At 42.0% G+C, this 24,095-nt stretch overlaps 2 protein-coding genes across 5 annotated transcripts; one reads left to right on the top strand and one right to left on the bottom strand.

Annotated features, from left to right (window-relative positions):
* Window positions 1-200: 200 nt before the first annotated feature.
* LOC129824047 (transmembrane protein 68-like) lies at window positions 201-8,999 on the bottom strand. 4 transcript variants are annotated; one of them, XM_055883328.1, is made up of 8 exons: window positions 8,901-8,999; window positions 4,875-4,965; window positions 3,925-4,319; window positions 2,881-3,045; window positions 2,392-2,585; window positions 2,112-2,172; window positions 1,877-2,016; window positions 201-1,737 (listed from the first exon to the last, which is right to left on the bottom strand). In XM_055883328.1, exons 3-8 carry the CDS (start codon window positions 4,247-4,249, stop codon window positions 1,633-1,635), a joined length of 990 nt encoding a protein of 329 aa, XP_055739303.1. In that variant the 5' UTR covers window positions 4,250-4,319; window positions 4,875-4,965; window positions 8,901-8,999; the 3' UTR covers window positions 201-1,632. The 4 variants fall into 4 exon arrangements, with proteins under 4 accessions (XP_055739303.1, XP_055739302.1, XP_055739305.1 ...); XM_055883327.1 differs by having other exon boundaries at window positions 4,906-4,965; XM_055883330.1 differs by lacking the exon at window positions 8,901-8,999 and adding an exon at window positions 8,462-8,836 and having other exon boundaries at window positions 4,906-4,965.
* Window positions 9,000-9,007: 8 nt separating this feature from the next.
* tgs1 (trimethylguanosine synthase 1) lies at window positions 9,008-23,522 on the top strand. Its single transcript, XM_055883325.1, has 13 exons — window positions 9,008-9,220; window positions 9,328-9,392; window positions 9,839-9,978; window positions 11,492-12,194; window positions 13,153-13,276; window positions 15,586-15,672; window positions 15,868-16,042; window positions 16,997-17,363; window positions 17,507-17,671; window positions 19,940-20,083; window positions 20,516-20,732; window positions 21,281-21,359; window positions 23,205-23,522. The coding sequence occupies exons 1-13, from the start codon at window positions 9,108-9,110 to the stop codon at window positions 23,316-23,318; spliced, it is 2,493 nt and encodes an 830-aa protein (XP_055739300.1). The 5' UTR covers window positions 9,008-9,107; the 3' UTR covers window positions 23,319-23,522.
* Window positions 23,523-24,095: the final 573 nt, after the last annotated feature.

Here is a 24,095-nt window from a genome sequence, read left to right as displayed (position 1 = left end):
AGTTTCGCTCTGGTAACAATGTAGTATAACATTCTTTAAGCTTGTGTTGTGTGTGATGAAGTTTGTCTGTGCTGAGAAATAACCCCAAAAAGCCATTGGAGAAATCCAATCATACTTTATCAAAAATATTATTTAATTCTCACTATTGGATTGCCTTCATTGGGCAGCAGTTTAAGTCAAGACAAGCTAGGTAAAAGAAATGTATTGATGTGATTTATTTAAGTGTCATACCGGTGCCCAGCACACATGGCCTTACAATACGCTACTAAACACAGTACCAATTTCCTTGTACTGAAAACCAAAATAACATTTGACAAAGTATACACAATAACCATGGAAAGTACAGCTACCATCTAGCCACACTACAAAGTACATTTCCCCGTCTCCTCCAGGAATTGTGAACAAACTGAGCAATCTCAAACAACATTCAAAACTCTGCTCGTCCTGTAAGCAGAATACCTTACCACCAAAACATTTTAGTACAGAGAAATACATTTTAGTACAGAGAAATACACTAAACGTGTTTTAGAATAGGTTACACATTAGTGAACTTTTGCACATTAGTTCAATTTGATTCATAGGCCATAAATAATTACTTGATTAAAGTTGTATCGAAACATTAAAACACTAGTGCAGAAAATGTACCCATGTTTATGGAAGAACAATGTAAAATATCTTTTTCAAAACCACGTCAAATATCTTGGTGTAGCTGTATGTTGCTCAATTTCCATTTCTTAAGTAAACTAAGTATTTGTAATAACAGAAATGACTTGTAACACACAAAACTCATAATAAAATATATTTATTTTAACATTACAAATCATTTCTGTCCTGTTTCATAATGGACCTCAATAGATTTAAAAGGTGCATAGGCTACAACTACAGTACATACTTACATAATTCCACATAATGTACACAATACATTTTTGGGGGGAAATTACACAATTATTTAAGTAAATTTCAAACATTTTACCCAGGTGAAAGGAAATAAAGCTGCCCGGTCTTCATACCTATATTGCTTCTTATATAGCAATTGCTATATCGTTTCAATATTTGCAGTTATTAAGCAAAATAAAGGCCTCTTAAATATAAATTGTTGGCAGTGGTGGAACTTAGAACAATGTGTGCAAATCAATTGTGGAATCAAAGTATATACATACTTGCACAAAAAAAACACTATACAATTTCTTCAATATGCACATTTGACATTAACCAATTACGGTGTATTATACCTTCGGTACGTATTGTTTTGTGACAAAATCTGAGTGCAAAAAGCTCCTGAAGATACACCTACAATAATAATGTATAGGTTCAGGACCTTAATTTGATCAGCCTGTTGTAGGAGAACTTTGTAGTGTATTTGAGGTTAAAAAGGCTTCTGAAGTTTGTCATTTCAAAGTAGATTTTTCCTTTTGAAAAATGTATCAACCGCTACAAAAATTTCCATTAATAATAATCTACAGGATTACTTTCCTGCTATAGGAGACTGGCTCAAATTAAGATCCAAATCTGTAGTTAACCATTCAACTGATCACATGATAATACTTTCAATATGTAACAGTTTGTCATAAAATATGTAACTGCTTCATATAACAAACAAAAAAAGGCTATTCCTTATGGCTATTCAAAAGGCTATTTTTCTTTCTGCCTGCTGTGGAATCGCTCTAGTAGTGCTCGAAGGACATTCCCAGGAATCATTTGGTGTCTGTCAATGAGTGCTTGAACTGCTTGTTTGGTCTGAAAATCAGAAAGAAAGATGAGGAACATTCACTCTGACCCCGTCTTTCCCGATCATTTGACTTTTGTGTGCTCTACATTTCAGACAGTAAGTAGCCATTGAATTACAGAAATGTGCCACAGTTGCATAATGTCTTACCTTTTCAGCTAACTCTGCTGCACTAATGTTAGGGTCATATGGGATGGGGTCACCTAAGTACGTACGAAACTTCACAGGAAAACCCCCATAGACAGGGGCCATCGGCACGCGGAATTTTTCATACGACCATCTGAAAAAGCCTGAGAAATATACAATTTTCAAGATCATTTATGCTCTTCTGTGAAGTTAGAAAATATTTTGTCACACTGCAATTAAAATGAATAGTTAAGCATACTTAACCCGCCGAGAGATCGGAATCCTTCCCTGACGTTTTGAGTAAACATTGGAATTATTGGCTAAAAAAATGTAGAGACAATAAACATGTAAGAGGACTTCAAATAAAGTGATGATTCTGTGTAAGAGGAAAGTGACATGCACTGTCTGTCTCCAAATGAGACCCTATTACCTATAGGGCACCAGACCGCCATAGAGCTCTGGTTAAAAGTAGTCCACTGCATAGGGAATAGGGTGCCATTTGGGAACAAAGACAGAAGGAGACTAAAAACAATATGTACCACTTTGGAATCGATAGCCACTTGTGCGAAGCCCTTCCTCTTCCCCCAGAGCAGTGGATAGGTCTCGTCACTGAGGAGCGCCTCCCTCACGCCTCCAGGTGAGATGCCCAGGAGGTGGCCACTTTTCAGTGCCTTCACACACTCTTCCTGGGGCCCATGGATCACACTAAACACCTCCAACAGCAGCTTGAACCCTACAGAGAAGAATACCAGGTCAGCTTTTAGTGCCCAATTCTGCTTTTTTTCCCACTATTCAGATATCAGATATTTCCCATCAGATCTCTGATTGGTCAAAAGGAAAAAATGGAGAATTGGGCTGCCTGTGTAGACGCAGCCTTAGTATCTCATGTAGTAAGAATGGACTAAGGCAGCTGTAGGCTATATACTGTACACTTAATTGTCCAACTACATACAGAGGGCACATACACTGAATAAAACATCTCCACCTTTATAATTAGATACTGGGAAATGGATCTGTGAAGATCTTACCTGGAACTTTGAACAGAAAGTGATCAGCGACTGAGTGAACAATCCGTCCCTTCTGAATGATAACATTTGCCAGAAAGTAATAATAGTCGATGGGAATAGCCCCATGATAATAGACTATAAGAGCTGCTCCATCTGGAATCTTCTCCATACCATGGATTTCATATCCTGTCAAGAAAGGGAATATGGTAGCATCCACATTAAATGTAGAAGCGTTTAGAAACATATTATATTCTTATTTACAATAGAAGTGACTCCAAAATGGCACATTACATTATTTACCATTAACTTCCATTTGGCACAAAATAATCTGAAACACAACCAAAACAAACAAATGCTTCCAACAATTTTGTAGAGTCACAAGCTTGATGTAATCATTGCAAGTTAGGAATATGGGACCAAATACTAAACTACTTCAATAGACACATAAGTGAATTTGTCATAATATTTTTGCCCCCCTACGTACAAAACAAGTGCTGTAATTTCTAAACGTTTCACCCGATTTGGATAAAAATACCCTCAAATTAAAGCTGACAGTCTGCACTTTACCCTCATAGTCATTGTATAATTTCCAATCCAAAGTGCTGGAATACAGAGCCAAAACAAAACAGGTAACTGTCCCAATACTTGGAGCTCACTGTAAATATGGACCCATGACTGATTGAGAGGCAGGTGAGACTACAGAGGTGTGAGAATACAGAGATGAGGAAAAAGAGTACAACTCTATACTTCTCTATTCCTAAACTCTGCAACACATCCATCATTGCTTACATTGTGGCACTGCGGCACCTAGAGGCCCCGCCTGACAACCTTAGCCTCCCTCCCAGGCAGATCTGCGACTCATGTTAAAGCTTCAAAGATGACAACATCTGTCATCATTAGCGGTGCAGGGGATGTAAATACCTTACCCTCAAATTAAAACTGACAGTCTGGACTTTAACCTCAGTCATTGTATCATTTAAAATCCAAAGTGCTGGAGTACAGAGCTAAAACAACAACAAAATTGTCCCAACACTTTTGGAGCTCACTGTATATGTATATAAATACCGTGCCATATGAACCCGTGGCCATCCCACAACGTTGCCAGAGTTTTCCTAGCACCATCCCACAGGTTGTTGGAGTAGGCCTCCCTGAGCTGGTTCTTGTGTTTGTACACATGGAGGAAGAGTATGGAGAGGTAGAGGAGGATCACAATGAGGAAGGGCAGGATGAAAACAACAACCAGAGGTGTGAAAACCCAGGCCAGGTACTCCAGATAGCTCAGATAGTCTTCCAGGGGTCCTAGTCCTGACCATTCCTCAAATGCGTGGAAGATGCAGGCCACAAACTCGGCTCCATCTCTGAACATGCAGGACTCGTTCCCATTTGACATACTGCCACACAGTTAGCCTCTCCCAAAGGAAGCCAAGTCGAATAAGGATACCATTTGCCAATGGGCAGGCCTGGAGTACAGAATAGAGAGAAGAGGGCTAACAAGGTGATATTTCAGTACAGTTTAATACATTCATATTAATATTTGTTCTGCAAAGACAGAGAGCAAACATTGTTTAAGTGGGAATCGGATAGAAAAACAACTTTGCCATACAGTATCTATGAAAACTCAAGTATAAATGTTTTACACACCATGCTGATTCTCAAATAAACAAATCGGCATGCATTTATAAACTGAGCAATCAAGTTAGCTAAATGAAGTGCAGCTACTTTAGAAGCAACACAAATTGCAAGTAATCAAATGGTTGCATTATCACTGAATGAAAATGTACATCTTTTAGGCGGCAGGTAGCCTAGCAGCTAGAGATTTGGGACAGTAACTGAAATGTTGCTGAAGGTGAAAAATCTTTCGATGTGCTCTTGAGCAAGGCACTTAACCCTCATTTGCTCCAGGGACGCCTTAATACTATGGCTGACCCTGTAACATAACACATTTCACTGCAACTATTAAAAAAACAAAACATTTTTACATTTTAGTCATTTAGCACTTATCCAGGATGACTTACAGTTACAACATTTTTGGTAGATATTTCAAACCTTTTTTCTTCCAGTGTAAATAGTACTGAGGACAGATCATACCAGGCTCACATGAAACACCTGAAAGACAAAAGTAAAAGGGCAAGCCGTTCACACAATCAGAGACGGAAGAGGAAGCAAGACATCCCACTCCCACATTTTTTATACCTAGACCAAAGGCCAGCAGATGGCGATATTGAGAAGTTTCATCTTACCGTCCAAAGGGAATCCATGCAGCCAGCTATACGTGGACCGGTTCGTACATAAAACACTCTCTATTCGGGCTGCAAAAGCGTACATTTCCTCCTTAACTGGATTTAATGGCGAGTAGGCAGGGGGGGGGGGGGGGGACTGGGAAAATATGCGTACTTTCTTTATGAAACACCTTTTTCAACACCATGCTATGGTGGCTAATGCTACTTCCTGACATTGGGCACAGCGTTCAGACCAGGGGAGTAGAACTTCCCCCTCTCATTAAGCCACAGAGGTTCATGGCTGACCGCGCAACTGCAGGCATTGTTAGCAGAAAACAGTATAGTGAATTGAAAAACTGCAATCTTCGTGGTCAATCTTCACATAAATAAGAAAATGTTTTGACCCAATCATGGTACCAATAATTGCTTCTAATAGAGCAGATGTACTTCCTGGAACTGATTATTGAAAATCTAAAAAAGAACACAGAATAAGATAAGGATAATTGAGTTGCTAATGGGAGCCTGCAGTACCCAGGTGGCCTTCAACTTGAGTTACTCGATGGGGGGTACTGAGCTTGCCTGCAATGTCACTTCCTGGATTTGCTCAAACTGCATATGTTGTCTACATGAGATGCCATCTTAAAGGTAGACTCAGTGGTTGTCACGAGCAGCACCGCAGATGAGCGAGATGCAGTATCTGCGCATGTGCACGGATTCGCTTCACGCTGTTCACAGCATGGTAGCCAGAGCACCAAAACAGTGGAGAAATTGAGCCCCGAGCTTCAACGTAGAGCCCAGCAAAAGGCATGACTTTTAAGCCCAAGCCCTACCCATGCACGCAAAGTTCAGACCCTACCCTAACCAGGCACGATTGCTTCTGCCAAATGTAAGGCCAGGCCAGGCCCTGACCGAAACCACAAATCAGAAATAACTTACTGTTAGTAAACCCATTAGCTGCTACCCTCTGTCTGTCACTCGCTCCCTGCGCACAGCTCGCTCTGCATGCGCTCCGCTGGTGGCTCTGAGTCTGTGTGTATCCATAGCAACGACTCCACTTGGGCTGCTCTGCTCAATGAAGAGACATGAGAGCTGTTAGCTACTTTGTCACAAAAATCTGACAACTTTTTTTCATAATCTCACCTGTTTTATATTAGATGAGGTTGAGGCACCAGGTTATGATCTTAGTCAGATGACTGTAGTGCGCAGTAGAGCACAAGCAAATGGCTCAGCTTCAAAATGTTAGTGATATATTTAGTGTTACCCGTACCCTAGTTATTGATGAAAAAAACAGGCCCTACCCAGCCCTAACTCGATGTGTAATGTCAGGGCCCGTTGGGCTCGGGTTGGGTAGCATAGCTCTATTTCAACACGCTTAGTTGTTGCGGAAACTGACCCACTATAATGTTTACTTTCTGGATCTACGTCATATCGCTGAGTCTACCTTTTAACCGCCTTAATTTGGTTTCAAAGCGCTTGAATCTTTCACAAAGGAATTAATGGTGTCACGTGATCATATAGTCATTTGTTCAGAGCAAGGGTAAAAAAAAAAAAAGACTGCTGCAACCAGATTGGCTGAACGCGATACGCCACATCCGGGACTAGCATTTAGCCCCTCTAGCATAGTGGTGGAAAATGGTGTTTCATAAAGAAAGTATGCATATTTTCCCAGTTTGTTTTCTGCCTTCTCGCTATTTAATGAAGTTAAGGAGGAAATCAACACCTTTGCAGCCTGAATGGTGAATGTTTTATGTATGGACCGGTCCACAGGGTATATGAGTGTATAGCCGGTTGCATGGATTCCCTTTGGACTGTAATAATAATAACGCACGGCTTCTGGGCCACATCGATGCGAGCAGATCATTTTCGTAACGTTGTCAGCCAACCCTCTTATGAACTCATGCTGCCCCAGCTAGCAATGAGGAATCGACCCAGAAGCGGCCCTCTGGAACTGAATGAATCGGCCCGGAATCAAAATGAACGACTGTCCAGAATCGGCCCAGAATTTGCTGAATATGAAGACATTTTATGATATTCAATTGACATTGTAATGTGGTGATGTAAGTGTTATAATGTTCCTTAGCTGGTTATGTGATCACTTTGCAAGTGCTACGGGCCGTTTCTGTCTACAGGAATTCAGCCGACATTGCCGGCATCTTACCCTCCCCTAACTCAGACGACACTGGGTTAATTGTGCGTCGCCTTTTGGGTCTCCCGGACGCAGCCGGCACGGGTCCCGAACCAGCATCTGTAGCAAGCAGTTTGCACTGCGATGCAGTGTGTTAGACCGCTGCGCCACTCGGGAGGCTCCATCCAAAGTTTAAAATGCTTATCAATTGCCTTGCACAAAGTATCCAAATACTACACAGGACTCTTAAAGAATTGAATTTAAATGTTAATTGTATTTTTTGATTACAGAAACAATTATAAAATATGGAAAAAATAAATTAAATGTTAATTATATAAAGCAGCCCGTGTAATCATCTGCCAGAGAATAGCCCCAAGTCCGAGTAGCCCCGGTCCGAGTCCCAAGTAATAGAATAGCCCCGGTCCGAGTCCCAAGTAATATATACATTTGAGCCAGATAACTCTCCAGAATCGGTCCGAGCTCAATCCCCGCATCCTTGCCATAAGTAATACTGCCAAAGGCGGCCCAGACTCCGGCCATATGACGTCAGCCGAGTCTGACTCTCAGCCAGAATCGGCCCAGATACACTGTGCTAGCTGGGGCGTCCAAAACAACTACCCAGGATATTTGCATTGCCCCTCTCCTCTTCTACGCCGCTACTCTGTTATTATCTATGCATAGTCACTTTAATAACTACTTACATGTACATATCACCTCAATTACCTCGACTAACCAGTGCCCCCGCCAATTGACTCATTACCGGTACCCCCTGTATATAATCTCGCTATTGTTATTTTACTGCTGCTTTATAACTACTTGTTACTTTTATTTCTTATTCGTATTTTTGAAAACTGCATTGTTGGTTAGGGTCTTGTAAGTAAGCATTTCACTGTAGTCTACACCTGTTGTATTCGGCGCATGTGACGAAAACGTTTGATTTGAATATGAAACGTCTCAATATCGCCATCTGCTGGCCTTTGTGCTAGCAAATAGCAAAAAAAACGACCCCTGCACAACTATGGGGCAAAAAAAGACGGGGTTGGCTTAGATTGTTGACATGTAAACTATATTTAGTCTCCAAATGTTTATTGAAAACAAACACATTTGCACAATGAGCACTTGTTGCATCTCAAATACATCGTTGGAGTTGTGGGTAACTAGCTAGTGAATGTTTTGCCATATTAGCATTGACATGAAAACCTTAAAACAAGACATGGTATCAACAACAAGATAACACTTGCTGAAACGAGCCACTTACGATTCCCCACATGCCAGCTTCATTTCATTGTTACTAGCTATCTGACCACTCAGAATCTTAATAACGCACGGCTTCTGGGCCACATCGATGCGGATGGATCATTTTCGTAACGTTGTCACCCAAGAGCTCCGAAAAAAAGTTTGGAAACTCGGGCCTCTTTCTAGAACTCCGACTTTCCGACCTGAAGATCACTGATGTCATGACTTGACCTCGTGTACGTTTCCGAGTTCCCATTTGTCTTGAAAGCACCATCAGCAGACAACCAGACCCAGCTGCTATCTACATTAGCAGGGCAGCTAGCTAGCTACTTCCTGAGACTAGCAATAATAAATTACCTCAACTAGCCTTGACACGAGCAAACGCTAAGAACATCCACTGCATAGACACCAATACCAGTATTGCATAAACAATACAATATTGTTATGAAATCATTACATACATTTTGATCCCTTTGGTAGGTCGAGGAGAGGAAGATTCCTGATCTTTTTTGTCCTGGTTTACCCGGTTCCTTATTCATGTGGCACAACCAGGAACGAATGTTATTGAAGCCAGCACGTGTGTGTATCCGGGTGAACTTCGATAGAGAAAGGCTCTTTCACTGCTATTTACATTTTCCGCTAACGTTATCTAGCTAACAAGTGTGAACATGATGATTGATCATGGAAAATGGAATGTGGTTGCCGACATTATTTTCAGCCAAAGGAGCTTGGCTGGAGATGATGGGACGATACACTGCTTGTGTTCGAGAGCTTTTGTACAGTAAGTGAGCTAGCTAGCTATATAGTCACTATACAAGTACAACACACAATGTAAACTGTGTTGCATTGTTTTCACTTTGATTGTGTCCTCTTTTTCTCCCGGTGTAGGGATCGTGAGTTGTACAGATCTGACCGTAAAGCCATCACTAACTTGGCCGAAGGTGGGCTGCAAGGTAGGACATAACCAATGATGTAGTATACGTCATTGGACAATACCTAACCCTAGTCAAGTAAAGCTTAACGCCACGATGTAATTCACATCAACGGCGTTGATCAGACTAGTGTGACCGACTGGAGCTCAGACATCTCATACAAGTTTTGATCAAAAGTACGGATTTCGTCATCCAGTGAGTAGCCCGCAATTACACAGGTTATTGTCACATGTAATTGCGGGCTATGGTTACTGAAATCCATAGTTTTTGACAAGCAATCATTTTCTGTGACGTGGAGCTCCAGTTTGCCCACACTAGTTGCAGGTTAACTCCGTTGTTCTGAAGTATGTCGTGGAGTGGTCGTACTTGGCTAACCTAACCACTCCCAATAATTGACATTGACATGCATGTTGCCAACCTTTTCTGAAACCTGAAAGTTGTCTAACTCAGCCTATTGTTGCACTCAGAGGCAGAGGATGAGCATGGAGAGGACCAGGCAGAAGATGAGACTGAGGAGGAGGATGAACCAATCGATGAAGAAGCCCAGCTTATGGCCAGAATGGGACTGCCTGTAGAGTTCATAAGTTCCTCTGCACAGAGGAAATCTGTAAGTAGTAGGAAGTAAACATTGCCTGTTTATCCTTCACCAGAGAGTCCACTTAAAAGAAAGAAGAGGTCATGATGCTCCGATTACTGATGTGCGGGTTGACTCATAACCCGCAGTCCCCACAGTTATATCCGAATAAAGAGAAAACAATACCTCACGAGTGGCGCAGCAGTCTAAGGCCCCCCCCCCAAATTGCTCAGCAATGCTTGCAGTTAGCCACTGTCACTGATTCCTTCCAAACCACTCATTGTTGAATTTGCGATTTCCAACTTGTTGTATATTGTTTATGGCAGATGAGTACCGATACATTTTATCTATAATTTATTTTCATATGACAAGGATGAAAAAGCATTTGCCAGTAGATTGTCGACTTCATGATGACTGCTAGCTAAGATTTTGAAAGTAAGATGTTGACATGATCAGTCCAATTAAAGCTACGGTAGATAACGTGATTTGACATTTTATCTGTGGCCAATGACCTTGAGCCTTCTTGGATGGGCCCTTCTAATGTAACTCTTTGGCATCACCCAAGGGGCTTGAATTTTCTAGCGCTACACTTAGATTTGGCGGTGATGGTGTCCCCATGAATGACAGAACACTGAGCCAATCTCGGCATAACTAGAGAGCATTACCAACCCCTACGTTCCGTATATTTCGCTGGCTGCCCCACCACCACATAATCCACCGAGCTAGGCTGAAACACCTGCATTTTGGAGCTGCCTTACTCAAGAAAGCAAAAAAAGAGACCAAGTTTGTATGCGGCTTTATTAACTCCATTTAATTTTTTACATTGTTTGCAAACTGATATGTAATATGTATTCATTTCAAAACAACATGCGAAACAGGCAACCCCCAAAAAATGTGGGGCTCATGACGGGTCGCCACTGAAAAGGATACACCAAATGTAGGCTACATTTTGACTCGGAACAGGAGAAATATCATTTCTTTCTTTCAACATCTTGAGAGAATGCTCATGCAGTTAGGGACCATCTGTAATGGTGCTATCTTTATCAGCATCATAGTATTTCAACCACTTAAAATAGGCTATGCATTCAAGCCAAACTGAAATCTTATCAGAAACATGTTGGGTCGTTTTCACAGCTTTAGTTATTGCGTTTTATCCGGGTCCCTAAATGTATATGCGCCCCGAAAGAAAACAGAGAGAACTTTTCTGATGTCAACTAGATTGAAGCATTCATTCTATCCATTTATTCTGGTGAGCAAGAGTTTATTAAAGTCTTTCTAAGGCAACATATAGTGACAGAAGAGAAGCAGCATGTATCTAATTATAGACAAGTTGACTAACACAGCTTACCAAAATGTCGGGAATTATAAGCAGAAGCATATCTAAATCAGGCAAAACCCCAAAAAATCCTGCACACACTGTCAAAAAAATCGTTCTACCATTTCTGACTGTAGCCTGGGGTGCATGTTCTATATTTGTGGGTTAGGGTCACTTTATCACAGTCCTATGCTCTCTCTCACCTAGTGTCTTTGTGTGTCTCCTGAAAAGGCGAGAAAGTTGAGGAAGAATGCCAACCACTGGGAAGCAGCTCCTAAGAATCTGGATGAAGATGATCCACTCCAGTCGCAGAAGGATGATCCCATTGTTGAAAGCACCAAGCCGGCGTTTGATTGGTTTGATCTCAGTGAGAAGCCAGAAGGAGAGACAGAGGCAGAACCTCAACCCTCCCAGGCCCAGGAGGGTTGGGAAGACTACTGGAGCCAGCAGGGAGAGGGCTTGTTGTGGCAGGGCTGGTTGGAGAAGCACCCTGAGACCTCCAGCTGTCCAGCCACAGCAGAGCCCCCCTGGGACTGCCCAGGCACTAAGGAGGCATGGGAGCAACACGCCAGCCACACCTTTCTCTACTACTGGGAGCAGTTCAACTACTGGGCAGCCCAGGGATGGACCATAGACTACTCAAGCAGTGCACCCATTGAAACAAAGCAGCCTGGACATGAGGGTGAAGCCGAAGGAGAGCCGACTCATTGTTGTGACCCAGGGGATTTAGAGTTTGAAGGAAGGCTGGAGCGGAGTGAGGCGGGCACTAGTGAAGTGGTCGATCTGATTGGGCAGATGAGCCTTCTGTCAGAGGGAGTTGGTCGGTGTGATTTAAACAAACAACAAGTGGACCACGTCTGTGGAAATAATGAACCTTGTGATGGTGGTAATCGTAAAAGAACTGCCTCGTCAACTAAGTCCACTGAATTAAGAGGTGAGACCTTCCACCCGCCTACATACATGATATTTCTGTCTCAGTTCAGTAAACTATCCTATATCGTTGAAGAGACTGACACTGTTGATATTGCAGTGATTCCCACAGTTCTTGCGCTCAAATCTATTAAAACCTAAATACCGGTATTGTGATTCCCCCCCTCCCCGTGGCATAATGAAAACACCAGGCAGACCTCACTCTTTGGTCCTTTAGAAAAAATGTTAAATATTGTGTGCTTTAGCTTGGAAAGTAAATACATGTGACTCTGGATGACAACATAATGTTTGTTTCCAACATCAGGGCTGTTTTCCTAAGTAATTTAAATCAGCTTCGTGTTTTGTTTCCTTGCCACAATACTAATGAGTATCGCGATACTGGTATCGTCCCGGCACTACTAAAGCTGTCAGAGTAGCCTATTGCAACCATGCAGCCCAATTAAATGACGCATTATTGCTATAGCCTACTCAGAATGGGTAGGCGATAGCAATATGTCCTACACACCTCCCTTTTAACATATATATTTTAGTCCTTGTAAAAAACATTTTTTTTCCCAAACTGGGTGACTGTCTGAATATTTTATACATCATACTATCAAAAGATGTGTTCCTTTGAATGAAAGGACCATGTGACACAGGTCCGTGCATTTTTAATGGTTCCTCTAGTCAGAGCGAGCAAAGAACCACTGCCTGAATCAACAGCTGTCTCCTCTCCTCTCTGTGACTTTGTAGACTGGGATGGATGCTCTGTAAAAATGGAACTTTCCATCTTGTCTGTGACTGATCCCACACAACACTGCTGTCATTTCTGTTTCATAGCATCTCGGTTTTTATCTGGCTTTGTAGCATTGTTTTACACCACATGCTGACTTTTCCTTCCCCGTTTTATCCTCTTGCTCAGAAAACATGCCTGTAGAATGCAATGTTGTAGGAACAAATGGATGTACACTTTTCCCCTTCAGATTCCAAACAGGACAGGTGTCACCAGAAAAACAACAACGGATCAAGTGAGAGAAGAGCATCTAATAGTGATGATGATGATGATGATGAACCACCAGAAGGAAGAGTCACAAAACTTAAGCGAAGGTAAGCTACATGGCAATTTATCTAAATGTTCAGTATTTTACAGTATTGTCCTCTTCCTTCTGTTGGCATAGCAATATAGTACCAATAATAGTATAACTGGAAATCACTGTTTCAAGTGACAAGAAAAAGTATGTGAACCCTTTGGAATTAGCTGGATTTATGCATAAATTGGTCATCAAATTTGATCTGATCTTCATCTAAGTCACAGCAATAGAAAAACAGTGTGCTTAAAATAAAAATTGTATTTCTCTTGTCTATATTGAATACATAATTTAAACAGTGTAGGTTGGAAAAAGTATATGAAACCAAAGGCTAATGACTTCTCCAAAATCTAATTGGAGTCAGCTAACCTGGAGTCCAATGAGTGAGACGAGATTGGAGATGTTGGTTAGAGCTGCCTTGCCCTATAAAAAACACTTACAAAATGTGAGTTTGCTATTCACAAGAAGCATTGCCTGATGTGAACCATGCCTCGAACCAAAGAGATCTCAGAAGACCTAAGATTAAGAATTGTTGACTTGATAAAGCTTGAAAGGCTTAGAAAAGTATCTCTAAAAGCCTTGATGTTCATCAGTCCATGGTAAGACAAATTGTCTATAAATGGAGAAAGTTCAGCACTGTTGTTACTCTGCAGTACGGCCACTCCTAGGGAAAGATGACAGCGCAGAATGCTCAATGAGGTTAAGAAGAATCCTAGTGTCAGCTAAAGACTTACAGAAATCTCTGGAACATGCTAACATCTGTTGACGAGCCTACAATATGTAAAATAAGAATGGTGTTCATGGGAGGACACCACGGAAGAAGCCACTGCTGTCCAAAAAAAGCATTAATGCACGTCTGAAGTTTTCAAAAGTGCACCTGGATGTTCCACAGCCCTACTGGCAAAATATTGTGTGGACAGATGAAGCTACAGTGGAGTTGTTTGGAAAGAGAACACAGCACTATGTATGGAGAGAGAAAAAAGGCACAGCACACCAACATCAAAACCTCATCCCAACTGTAAAGTATAGAGGGAGCATCATGGTTTGGGGATACCTCAGGGCCTGGACAGCTTGCTATCATCGACGGGAAAATTAATTCCCAAGTTTATCAAGACATTTTGCAGGAGAATGTTAGGCTATATGTCCGCCAATTCAAGCTCAACAGAAGTTGGGTGATGCAACAGGACAACGACCCAAAAGACAGAAGTAAATCAACAACAGAATGATTAACAGAAGAAAATATGCCTTCTGGAGTGGCCCAGTCAGTCCTGACCTCAACCCGATTGAGATGCTGTGGCATGACCTCAAGAGAGCAGTTCACTCCAGACATCCCAATAATATTGCTGAACTGAAACAGTTTTGTAAAGAGGACTGGTACAAAATGCCTCCTGACCGTTGCGCAGGTCTGATCCGCAACTACAGAAAACATTTGGTTGAGGTTATTGCTGCCAAAGGAGGGTCAAACCTGTTATTAAATCCAAGGGTTCACATACTTTCTCCACCCTGCAAGGTGAATGTTTACAGTGTGTTCAAAGACATGAAAACGTATACTTGTTTGTGTTATTAGTTAAGTAAACTGTTTGTCTATTGTTGTGACCTAGATGATCAGATCAAAATGTATGACCAATTTATGCAAAACTCCAGGTATTTCCAAAGGGTTCACATGCTGTTTCTTGCCACTGTATATGCTGACAGTGACTGACATATTTTTCATAGGGGATTGACTTGAACTACGATTCACCTTGTAAAGGCTTCCATTATTGTCTACGATTCACCTTGTAAAGGCTTCCATTATTGTCTACGATTCACCTTGTAAAGGCTTTCATTATTGTCTATGATACAGTGCAAGTAAAAGTGTCAGCCAGGGGAATGAATGGAAGTGCTTATCATCCGTATTCTCAATTTCACTTTGATCGAAGGAGATGTTCATGTCCAAGACACAGACTGATGCTTCTCCATGTTTCAATAACCAAGGTTTCTATAAATGGAATCTGTATGCATAAATCAGTAAACATCACGTGATGGCCCATTCCAACCCAAAGGCTGGTACTGTGGACTGATATGTGATTTAGCCTACACAATGCTTTGTGAGACTAACAATATTTTCCCACATTTCTTTTTTCTTGTCTATTGCATTTCATAAACGTTCTACTGTTGGCTATACATTCCCTTTGTAGTGTACTACTTTTGACCAGGGCCCTCCAGTCAAAAGTGTACACTATATAGGGAATATGGTACCAATTGAAATGCAGTCTTGTTCGATCATTGTGATGGTGTGTAAGGCTAATGCTGTGTATTGATCTATCTTCTACTGATATGTTGACCCAGTCATGAACTGGATGTGGAGGAGAACCCTCAGATGTCTGTGGATGAAGCCTGGGATAAACTGGGATTAAAGCGCAGCCACGACCCCATGTAAGTCAGCATTACTCCCTCAGACTTGGGATTCTGTCCCAAATGGGAGCCTATTCCCTATAAAGTGCACTACTTTTGACCCAGCCTGGTCAAAAAGTAGTGCACTATACAATAGGGTTACATTTTGAAAAGAATCCAGGTATATGTACAAATGGTTGAGATTGTCCTCTTAGAATATCAGTCCTTTTTTTTTAGGATTGAGAGCGTGCTGAAGTTTAAGCCCAGCCCCAGTCACCACCATGGAAGTAGGGCTGGGAGTAATAGGAAGCAACACGGAGGGAGGAAAGCAGCCTGCCACATCAACACGCACACCTTCTTTACTGAAGAGGGGGATAACACAGAGCCCAAGTTGACCAAGACCTTTCAAAAAGTAACATTTTACACATTATTTTCACAAACAGTACGATTGCGATTCAAATAGAATCACCCTCGTTTTAGTACCGCACACCCACATTTCATAGCAGCTCCTGACAGGATTAGCAGGTGGGTGAGATGCCCTGTAGTTGACACTGGGGAGCCTTTTCAGAGAGGTCTACCTCATGTCTTACGCTGCCTCAGTCTCCACTGGCAGAGAGAGGAGAGAATGGGAGCATAGCCAATACTCCCACCCTCTCTCCCCTCCTGTCAGTGCTGGCCTCCTGACACACCACATCTCTTTCTGCATGCAGCTGCTTTTTTCAACCAACTGAATCTATTTACAATGAGCCGCCACACTGCACTGGTCCGAGGGTAGCTGCACTGTTTAAAGTTCATGGATCATCATTATTTGAGTCGGTCACATTTCATTGATAAGACTGTGCACATCACTGGCTGACCTTGAGGAGGACAGGAAGAGTGTGTTCAGCTGGTCGCTATGAACTCAAACATGCTTATTCAAACCATGGTAGAGAGGCTAGGAAATGCTACTATTCTGTTTGCTGACTGTGCTGGATTGTATTATCCCAGAGAAATTGAAACTTGTCAATGTACTGCACTTCAGAAAGGTAATGACTTAGTGTACCTACAGGTATAGTGGACATCAGTGTGTTTCTACTGTGTTGAGACATTATTAACGTGTCGCACTGTGAGAGGACTTAAACCAGTTAAATGCAGTGCTTTTCCATTGATCTTTGTCTTGAGCTCACTGAATTGATCTTCTGGGCAAGACTTGCAGTATTTACTGTCTGCAGCAAATGGCACCATCATCCAGCAGGCACAGTAGAAATGACTTGATCCCCGTTGAGGCCTACTTTAAAGAATGATTTTGTTATGATGCTTCTGTTCATCTAGCGTTCATTGGTCATGCGTGTTTGTTGTATTCACTCACGTGCTGCTCTGTTTTCAGGTTCAGAGTTTCCTCCAGAGGGTTCAGAAAGACAACAGCACACACACAGCCGTCCCAGACATGTCAAAAGGCCAGTCACATGAGCACGGGGAGCATGCCGACAAGGAGAGCCCTGCTTGTCCACAGTCAGAGGGAAAAGAAGAGAGACTGGAGGAAGAGATGCAGGAGGAAGAGGAGAAGGAAGATAGTCCTCAACTCTGTTTGGAGTTGGACTGTACTGAGCAGCTCCCTCAATCCTCCCAGCAGAACATCTTCACCAGAATAGAGGAAGCAGAAGAGGAAGAAGAGATTCAATTCAGAAGAGAGGTGTACTCACTGGACATACCAGACTACTTAGTTCCCAATGCACTTGAACATAATAACACAGGTGGGTTTGCCTCAACAGCCGGTTTAGACCTTTTTCTAACCCAGGGCTTTTTCATAAAGAGTTCATGTCAGATCTATACTTGTTGGGGTGTATTTTGTTGAAGTCTTGTACAATTTACTACTTTTGCGCTGCCTATTTCCCAGAGTCTACTGGGAAGACTGTTAAGAAGAAGAACAAGAAGACAAAGAAAAGAGGAAAATGTGGAGTGATGCCAGCTGAGATTGCAGCGGAGCCCGAGCTGGCTAAGTACTGGGCCCAGCGCTACCGTCTCTTCTCCAGGTACGATGAGGGCATCAAGCTGGACCACGGTGAGTCCCGGAGCAAACACACACTTAAGAAAACACAACCAATTTCTTCATACAGGCTCCAGCAGAAAGGGTTAATCATATGGAGGACCTACCTGACCTCCATATTGTTGTTAATATTCCTCTAGTTTGAGAATAACTATTCTCCTATTGTAGTCTCCCAACCACATCTATTAATGCAGCCCAAACAGAGGGTCAAATGTGATTCAGGAATGCACTTTATTCTGAAAAGAAAAGGATTTTCTCAAGGTGACTGAATGTTAAGTATTTTTCTCTGGTTGAGAAACGAATGGCTGTATGTCCAAGGTAAAATCTACAGTTTTGCTGCTCCTGAAGTCTAACATGTTGTCAAGAGGGGAAGAGAGTCAGGGATGTTGAGATGTGGGGATGAAGAGGGCACATGGATGAGCTGGCAGGCAGGGCCCACCTCGGTCTGTCTTTAGGGAGAAGTGCTGATGCCAGTGAAGCATACCTCACCCTCCTGCATCACATGACACCAGCAGGCTTCCTCCCTGTCTCCCAGCAGAGCAACTCTACTCTCGCTCGCTTCCTCGTTCCCTGCTCGTGCACATGTCCTCTCATTTAAGTGCACCAGACTATGACTCTGCACTGATAAGAGACTAATGATTGGCACTCTGTATGCAGATTAGGTTCATTTAAGTAGAAGGATTAGTTTTCCATTTCCAACACAGTGTAGATACTGTAGCGGAAACAGAAGCAACCTTGTACTCTGGAAGCACAAATATGCATACTGTTAGTGCTCAGTTAAAGATTTTTTTCCCACCTCCAAATGGATCCTTCTTGAGTTAGCATTTTAAACATTGATTTTAACATTAGTTCAAAACGTCAAGTGGTTCTCCAACCTTTTTCTGGCAAAGAGTTTATCTGTTATCAGAGGGCCAATCTCGTCCTGCCGAATCTCTCCCTATTCTCCAAAGTATTATGACTAATATGTTCCCCTTGCACCAATCAGAGATCTTTCACAGTGCATTCTGAATTCTGTTTGAAAACGAGATCAGAGCCTTCGTAACTACTCACTTATTCATGTCAACAGAGGAGAGCCAGGATACATACCACAGCATGGCTGAAACTCACTCCAGATTATTTACACCTCGTCCTATCAGATTCATATGGTGTCTATTGCTCAATTAGATACAGGAGGAAAGCCAGAGAAAGTCTCTATACAGCCTCGTGTAGCAGTGCCTGGCTGATGAGAGAGAGCAGAGTGTGAGGGGTAATCTAATATTTTGGGACTGAAGTCATATAGGTAATAAAAACTCTAACATGGTGTTTGCTGTTCCTGAAGGAAACCTCTATCTGTTTTGCGAATCCACTGCAAACTGAAAGGAATATCTCCCATCTCAGTGAACATTAGGAAAACAAATCAAATGCATCTATTTACGGATCCTCCCTTGAGCTCAATTGGAAAGTCCATCCATGTTCCTTTGTGAAACACCCTCTCCTCAGCCACTTGTCTCAGAATGGAGGGAGGGATGAGTACTGTAATGAGAGTGAGGAAGGTGAGGCGTTACACGAGAAGAGTGCACTCCCAGCATTGTTTGCCTTAGCAGCTGTTTATTCTCTGAGGAGGCTGTGAAAACAAGCAACCGGCGATGGCTGCTCGAGAATAAAGGCGATGGTCTAGGTGAGGAGACAGGAGGACGGGGTTGGTCTATGAAGCATCCCAGTCTCAAATATTCCTCAATATCCACAGCATACTTATTCAATACTTTTTGGGTTGTCTTGTATGGTATATTCAGGCTATTCTCAATTTAATTGAAAGTACACACACCTACTTTATATTCCAGCAGGCCTAATATGTCATTTGCCTGCAGTAAAATGTTGTGAATGACAGCTGTTTTAAAATGTAACCATCACTAATAGTGTTTTGGTTATTTTGGGGAAGTTGCAAATGGAACTAGCATGACTTATGAGCCCACAAAATCAATCAATTAGATGATATCATCTTTCTGTACAAATTTGATAAATCAATAATGAACCAAAATGTTTGGCTTGAATATCAGATTGGTATTGTTTGAACAAAACCATTTTACAGTTGACTGACCTCTGGTGGCTATGCTTTACATTAGTGAACACCCCAAATCCGATAAATTCAATTATGATTTCTTAAAATATGAATCAATAAATAAAACAATTCTACACTGCATATATATTTTTCATTTTAACATAGTAAAATGAGACAATATTAATTGCATCTTTGTATTCAGTTTGTTAAAGCCTTTCACTCTGTCCATTTGTCTGTCTGTACAGAGGGCTGGTTCTCTGTTACCCCAGAGAAGATAGCAGAGCACATTGCCCTGAGGGTCCAGGAGAGTTTCCACTCTGAACTCATCATAGACGCCTTCTGTGGAGTGGGAGGCAACGCCATCCAGTTTGCCCTCACTGGGAAGAGGGGTATAGTAGCATCATATTTGAGCCAAGCTTCAGAGGCTCCTTTGCTTTAATCTTATTAACTTTAGATATTTTTGGTTACTGTATCTGTATTTGCCTTTATAAATAGGGCAACAGTATTCCTGACCCTGTGACGTGGCCAGGAAAACCTCTGGGGCCCATATTATATCCTATAGGTTAACAGTTATGATGTGCCATATTGTCTTTAGTGGTTCTCCCTGTGTGTCTGACTCAGTCTGCGTGTCTTTCCATATATAGTGCAGTTATGGGCCCTGGTCAAAAGTAGTGCTCTACATAGGGAATACGGTGCCATTTGAGATGCAGCCTGGCCGTCTATGTCCCTTCCTCCAGACATTTAAACAGATAGAGCATGTTGTCCTGAGTGGTACTCCCTGTGTCTCTGACCCCGTCCTCCATGTCCCTGCCCCCATGCAGTGCTAGCCATTGACATCGACCCGGTGCGTCTGGCCCTGGCACAGCACAACGCCCAGGTCTACAAGGTGGCAGAGCGCATCGACTTTGTGCAGGGAGACTTCCTGCAGCTGGCACCTCGTCTGCGGGCGGACGTGGTGTTCCTCAGCCCCCCCTGGGGCGGCCCAGACTACCTCAGCGCAGACGTCTTCGATATCAAGACCATGATGTCGCCAAATGGATATCCTTTATTTCTCACAATGAAGCTGCTCTCAGGCTATTAGTCAGGCAACAGGCCAGACTCTGAGACGGGCCAGGACAGAGGCACACGCAGATAGAGACAGTGACAAGGCCAGCAGTTTGTTAGCTAGCTAAGGGGGAATGTGAAGACAGGATTTGTGGATGTAATGAGAAAAAGAGGAACCCGCACACTGCTCTTGATCGTATCACTGCTCTTTAATAAGCTTTACATATCAGCCTCACGTTCTGACGAGGGCCGTGAGGCTGATACGTGAAGCTTATTAAAGAGTAGTGATACTATCAAGAGCAGTGTGCGGGTTCCTTCTATTTTCTCATTTTATTTAACTGTTACCATGCACCTGCAAAAAAGATAGCTCAGATGTGCTAGTGCCTTTTGAGGAACTTTGAATGTACAGTTAGTTTTGTTTGTGGGTTGGTCTTTTCTTGCCAATCTGAGTTTCTTTTAATATTCCACTAGTATTTACACGCATTGTAGCGTTCTATTATGTTGCCGAAGAGTTGAACACGGTTTTCCTTAACTCTTAATACTTTTGACATTTTCAGGTTGTCCAAAATAATATCTGACAATATTGTGTACTTCCTCCCACGAAATGCAGACATGGATCAGGTAGGTTATATGGACAAGCGGAGGAGTATTGGTGGTTTGCAACTCATATTTGGATGTTGAGTCTTCATGCATGCTAGTCATGCTTGGCTCATTTTCTACCATTGAAATATCAACAAATAGAAATAGATCTCGAATCAGTGTGAATTAGATTACAGCAATACAGTCTGAAGGCCTATAGAAGTGTGATGTTTCTGCAGGGCTCCTTATATGGAAGAGGATGAAAGCTGCATCCCAATTCACCACCCTTATCCCAAAGTGTGTACTTGCACATTCCTCATCATTGGATTGGTATAAGGGTTGGCAAGAGGGAGTTGCCACCATTTGATAAATCCATGCGAGAAAATGTGCAAGTGCACACTTCAGGAAAAGTTTGGACATAGCCGTAGTCAGAGCTTATGCCAGGCGCCCGCCTGCCCGGCTGAGCCTCCTCTACTGAGCATGTTTTGGGGAATGCCCATACTTCTCCTTTATTTACTTGGTTGCCCATCTCTGTGCTATCCCGTGGCCTGGGGCTGTAAGTGTTCTCACTGTCAGATCAAAGGCTCCCAGAGCTGGGAAAGGCTATATTGGCCTCATGATTTCATTATGCCTTCATGCATGTTATCAGCAGTCTAACAAAGCAGGCTGTCACCTATTTGGTAACCTATTGACCTACTTATTTAGCAGTGGTAGATCTAACTATTTTGAGTGCATGTCTACTACTACTTGCTACTATAAAGCTAAGTCCATGGTAGCTGTTATCAGAAGATAAGTATAATGAGCTTAGAAGAAACACACTCCACTCCGTATTTATTTGGTCAGTGAAGCTAAAATATTTAATTTTGGCTATATACCCCAGGATTTTGGATTGTTCCATATGAGGCGACAGTACAGAATGTCACCTTTTTATTTGAGGGTATTTTTATACGTCTGTTTTACCTGTATCTAGTCCCCATTTGAAGAAGTCATAAGTATTTGGCCAAATTCACTTAGTGTATTAAAGTAGTCAAACGTTTAGTATTTGGTCCCATATTCCTTGTACACAATGACAACATAACCTGTCACTACAAACTTGTTGGATGCATTCCCAGCTTGTTTTGGCCAATAGGAACTGAATGGTGAATAATGTATTGTCACTTTTATTTTAAGCAAGAATAGAAGATGTTTCTGAACACTTCTACATTAATGTTGATGCTCCATGGTTATGGATAATCATGCATTAATTGTGAATGATGAATGAGAAAGTTTGAGGCAGAAAGATGTAAAAAATAAAAAGTAGCTTCACTGTCCAAATAAAGAGGAGTGTATTGACCCAAGCCACCCAGTTGATCAATTGGTACCATTTGCGTATTGGCTAATTGCATTAGGCCCCCATTTATTTTATTCTCAGTTAGTGAGTATTGTTATTTATTTTTCTGTTTCATTCTCTAGAGGGGTTTGATTGTGGTGGTTCTGACTAAGGTTAGTTAAATACAAATATTTCGGTCAGTCTGGCCTTTACTGTCATTGTCAGAACACTGTGGTTTAGCAAACAGGGCAGAGTTTAAACAGGCAGCCCAATTCTGATCTTTTGACCAATCACATCAGGCCTTTTTCAGAGCTGATCTGATCTGATTGGTCAAAAGACCAATTAGTGAAAAGATAAATCATTATTGCCTCTGAAGACAGCCTCTGTAAGTAATAACTGGCCAGCTTTGTAGGTGTACAAATCTATTACATTACTTTTAATTTAACTTTTCATTGAAATATACTTTCCATTATAAGTCAAGGTGCTGATTTTTTTTGTCTATAATAAATGTTCATGTCAATGACTCGGACTTGTAATTAGTATAGTAACAATGTTTTATTTTGATGTTTGGGTTCCAGATCGCCTCTCTTGCTGGGCCTGGTGGGAGAGTAGAGGTGGAACAGAACTTTCTCAACAACAAGTTAAAGACAATAACTGCATATTTTGGCAATTTGATTAAATCAGATGGCTAGTTTTATTTCACCTAATGCTAAACCTGATCTCAGTTTGAGGTCAGTTTTTTTGTTACTGCATGATGATGTGTAGACATGTCATCTGTTGTTTTGTGTTAGTCTGCCCATGTGGTTATACACGTTTTACTGCTTTGATTTTTCAAAAAACACATTTTCTTGCATCATCTATTTTTGTATTAAAGCTAACCATGCCATTTTACATTGCCTGGTTCTCAACATTGTCTTTTTGTTGTGGAAATACATTCAAATGTTATCTACACACTAGATATGCGTAGATAGATGGGCATCAGAGTATAGCCAGCCAGCACAGAGTGGTGCTTGGGTCCACAGATAGGGCTCGCTCTCTGTGAGCTCAGAACCCACTACCCCCCCCAGCACAGCAGTGACCACACAAACGCAACCAGACCTGCTGTCATTCTGTGGCCTGGCCAACAGTTGAGCCGATGTGTTGATATCCTAGTAGCTCCCTCTGTCACACTGACACCCAAGCCTGGGCCTGCCTACTGAAGGAGATATCTGGATGCATATCTAAGCGGACAATCAAAATGTTTGGGGCGGCTATTCCTAAACTGGTGTATTTACATTTTCAAACAGTCCATTTAGATTTTCCTATGGGGCTATACATTTGGGTGATGTTTTTTCTCGCCTGAGTAGCCTCGTTTCACTGCCAAACATCTATTTAAACCATATAGTGTTCAGCGAAATAATGTCAAATACAGGTAGCCTAGTCAAATAATTAACATCCAATCACATTAACAGTTACTCTCTCACGGGAAT

This window comes from Salvelinus fontinalis, chromosome 26 (genome assembly GCF_029448725.1).
Source record: "Salvelinus fontinalis isolate EN_2023a chromosome 26, ASM2944872v1, whole genome shotgun sequence".
Lineage (NCBI taxonomy): Eukaryota > Metazoa > Chordata > Actinopteri > Salmoniformes > Salmonidae > Salvelinus > Salvelinus fontinalis.
Note: the sequence above shows the minus strand (reverse complement) of the source record. Positions and strands in the feature narration are given on the sequence as shown.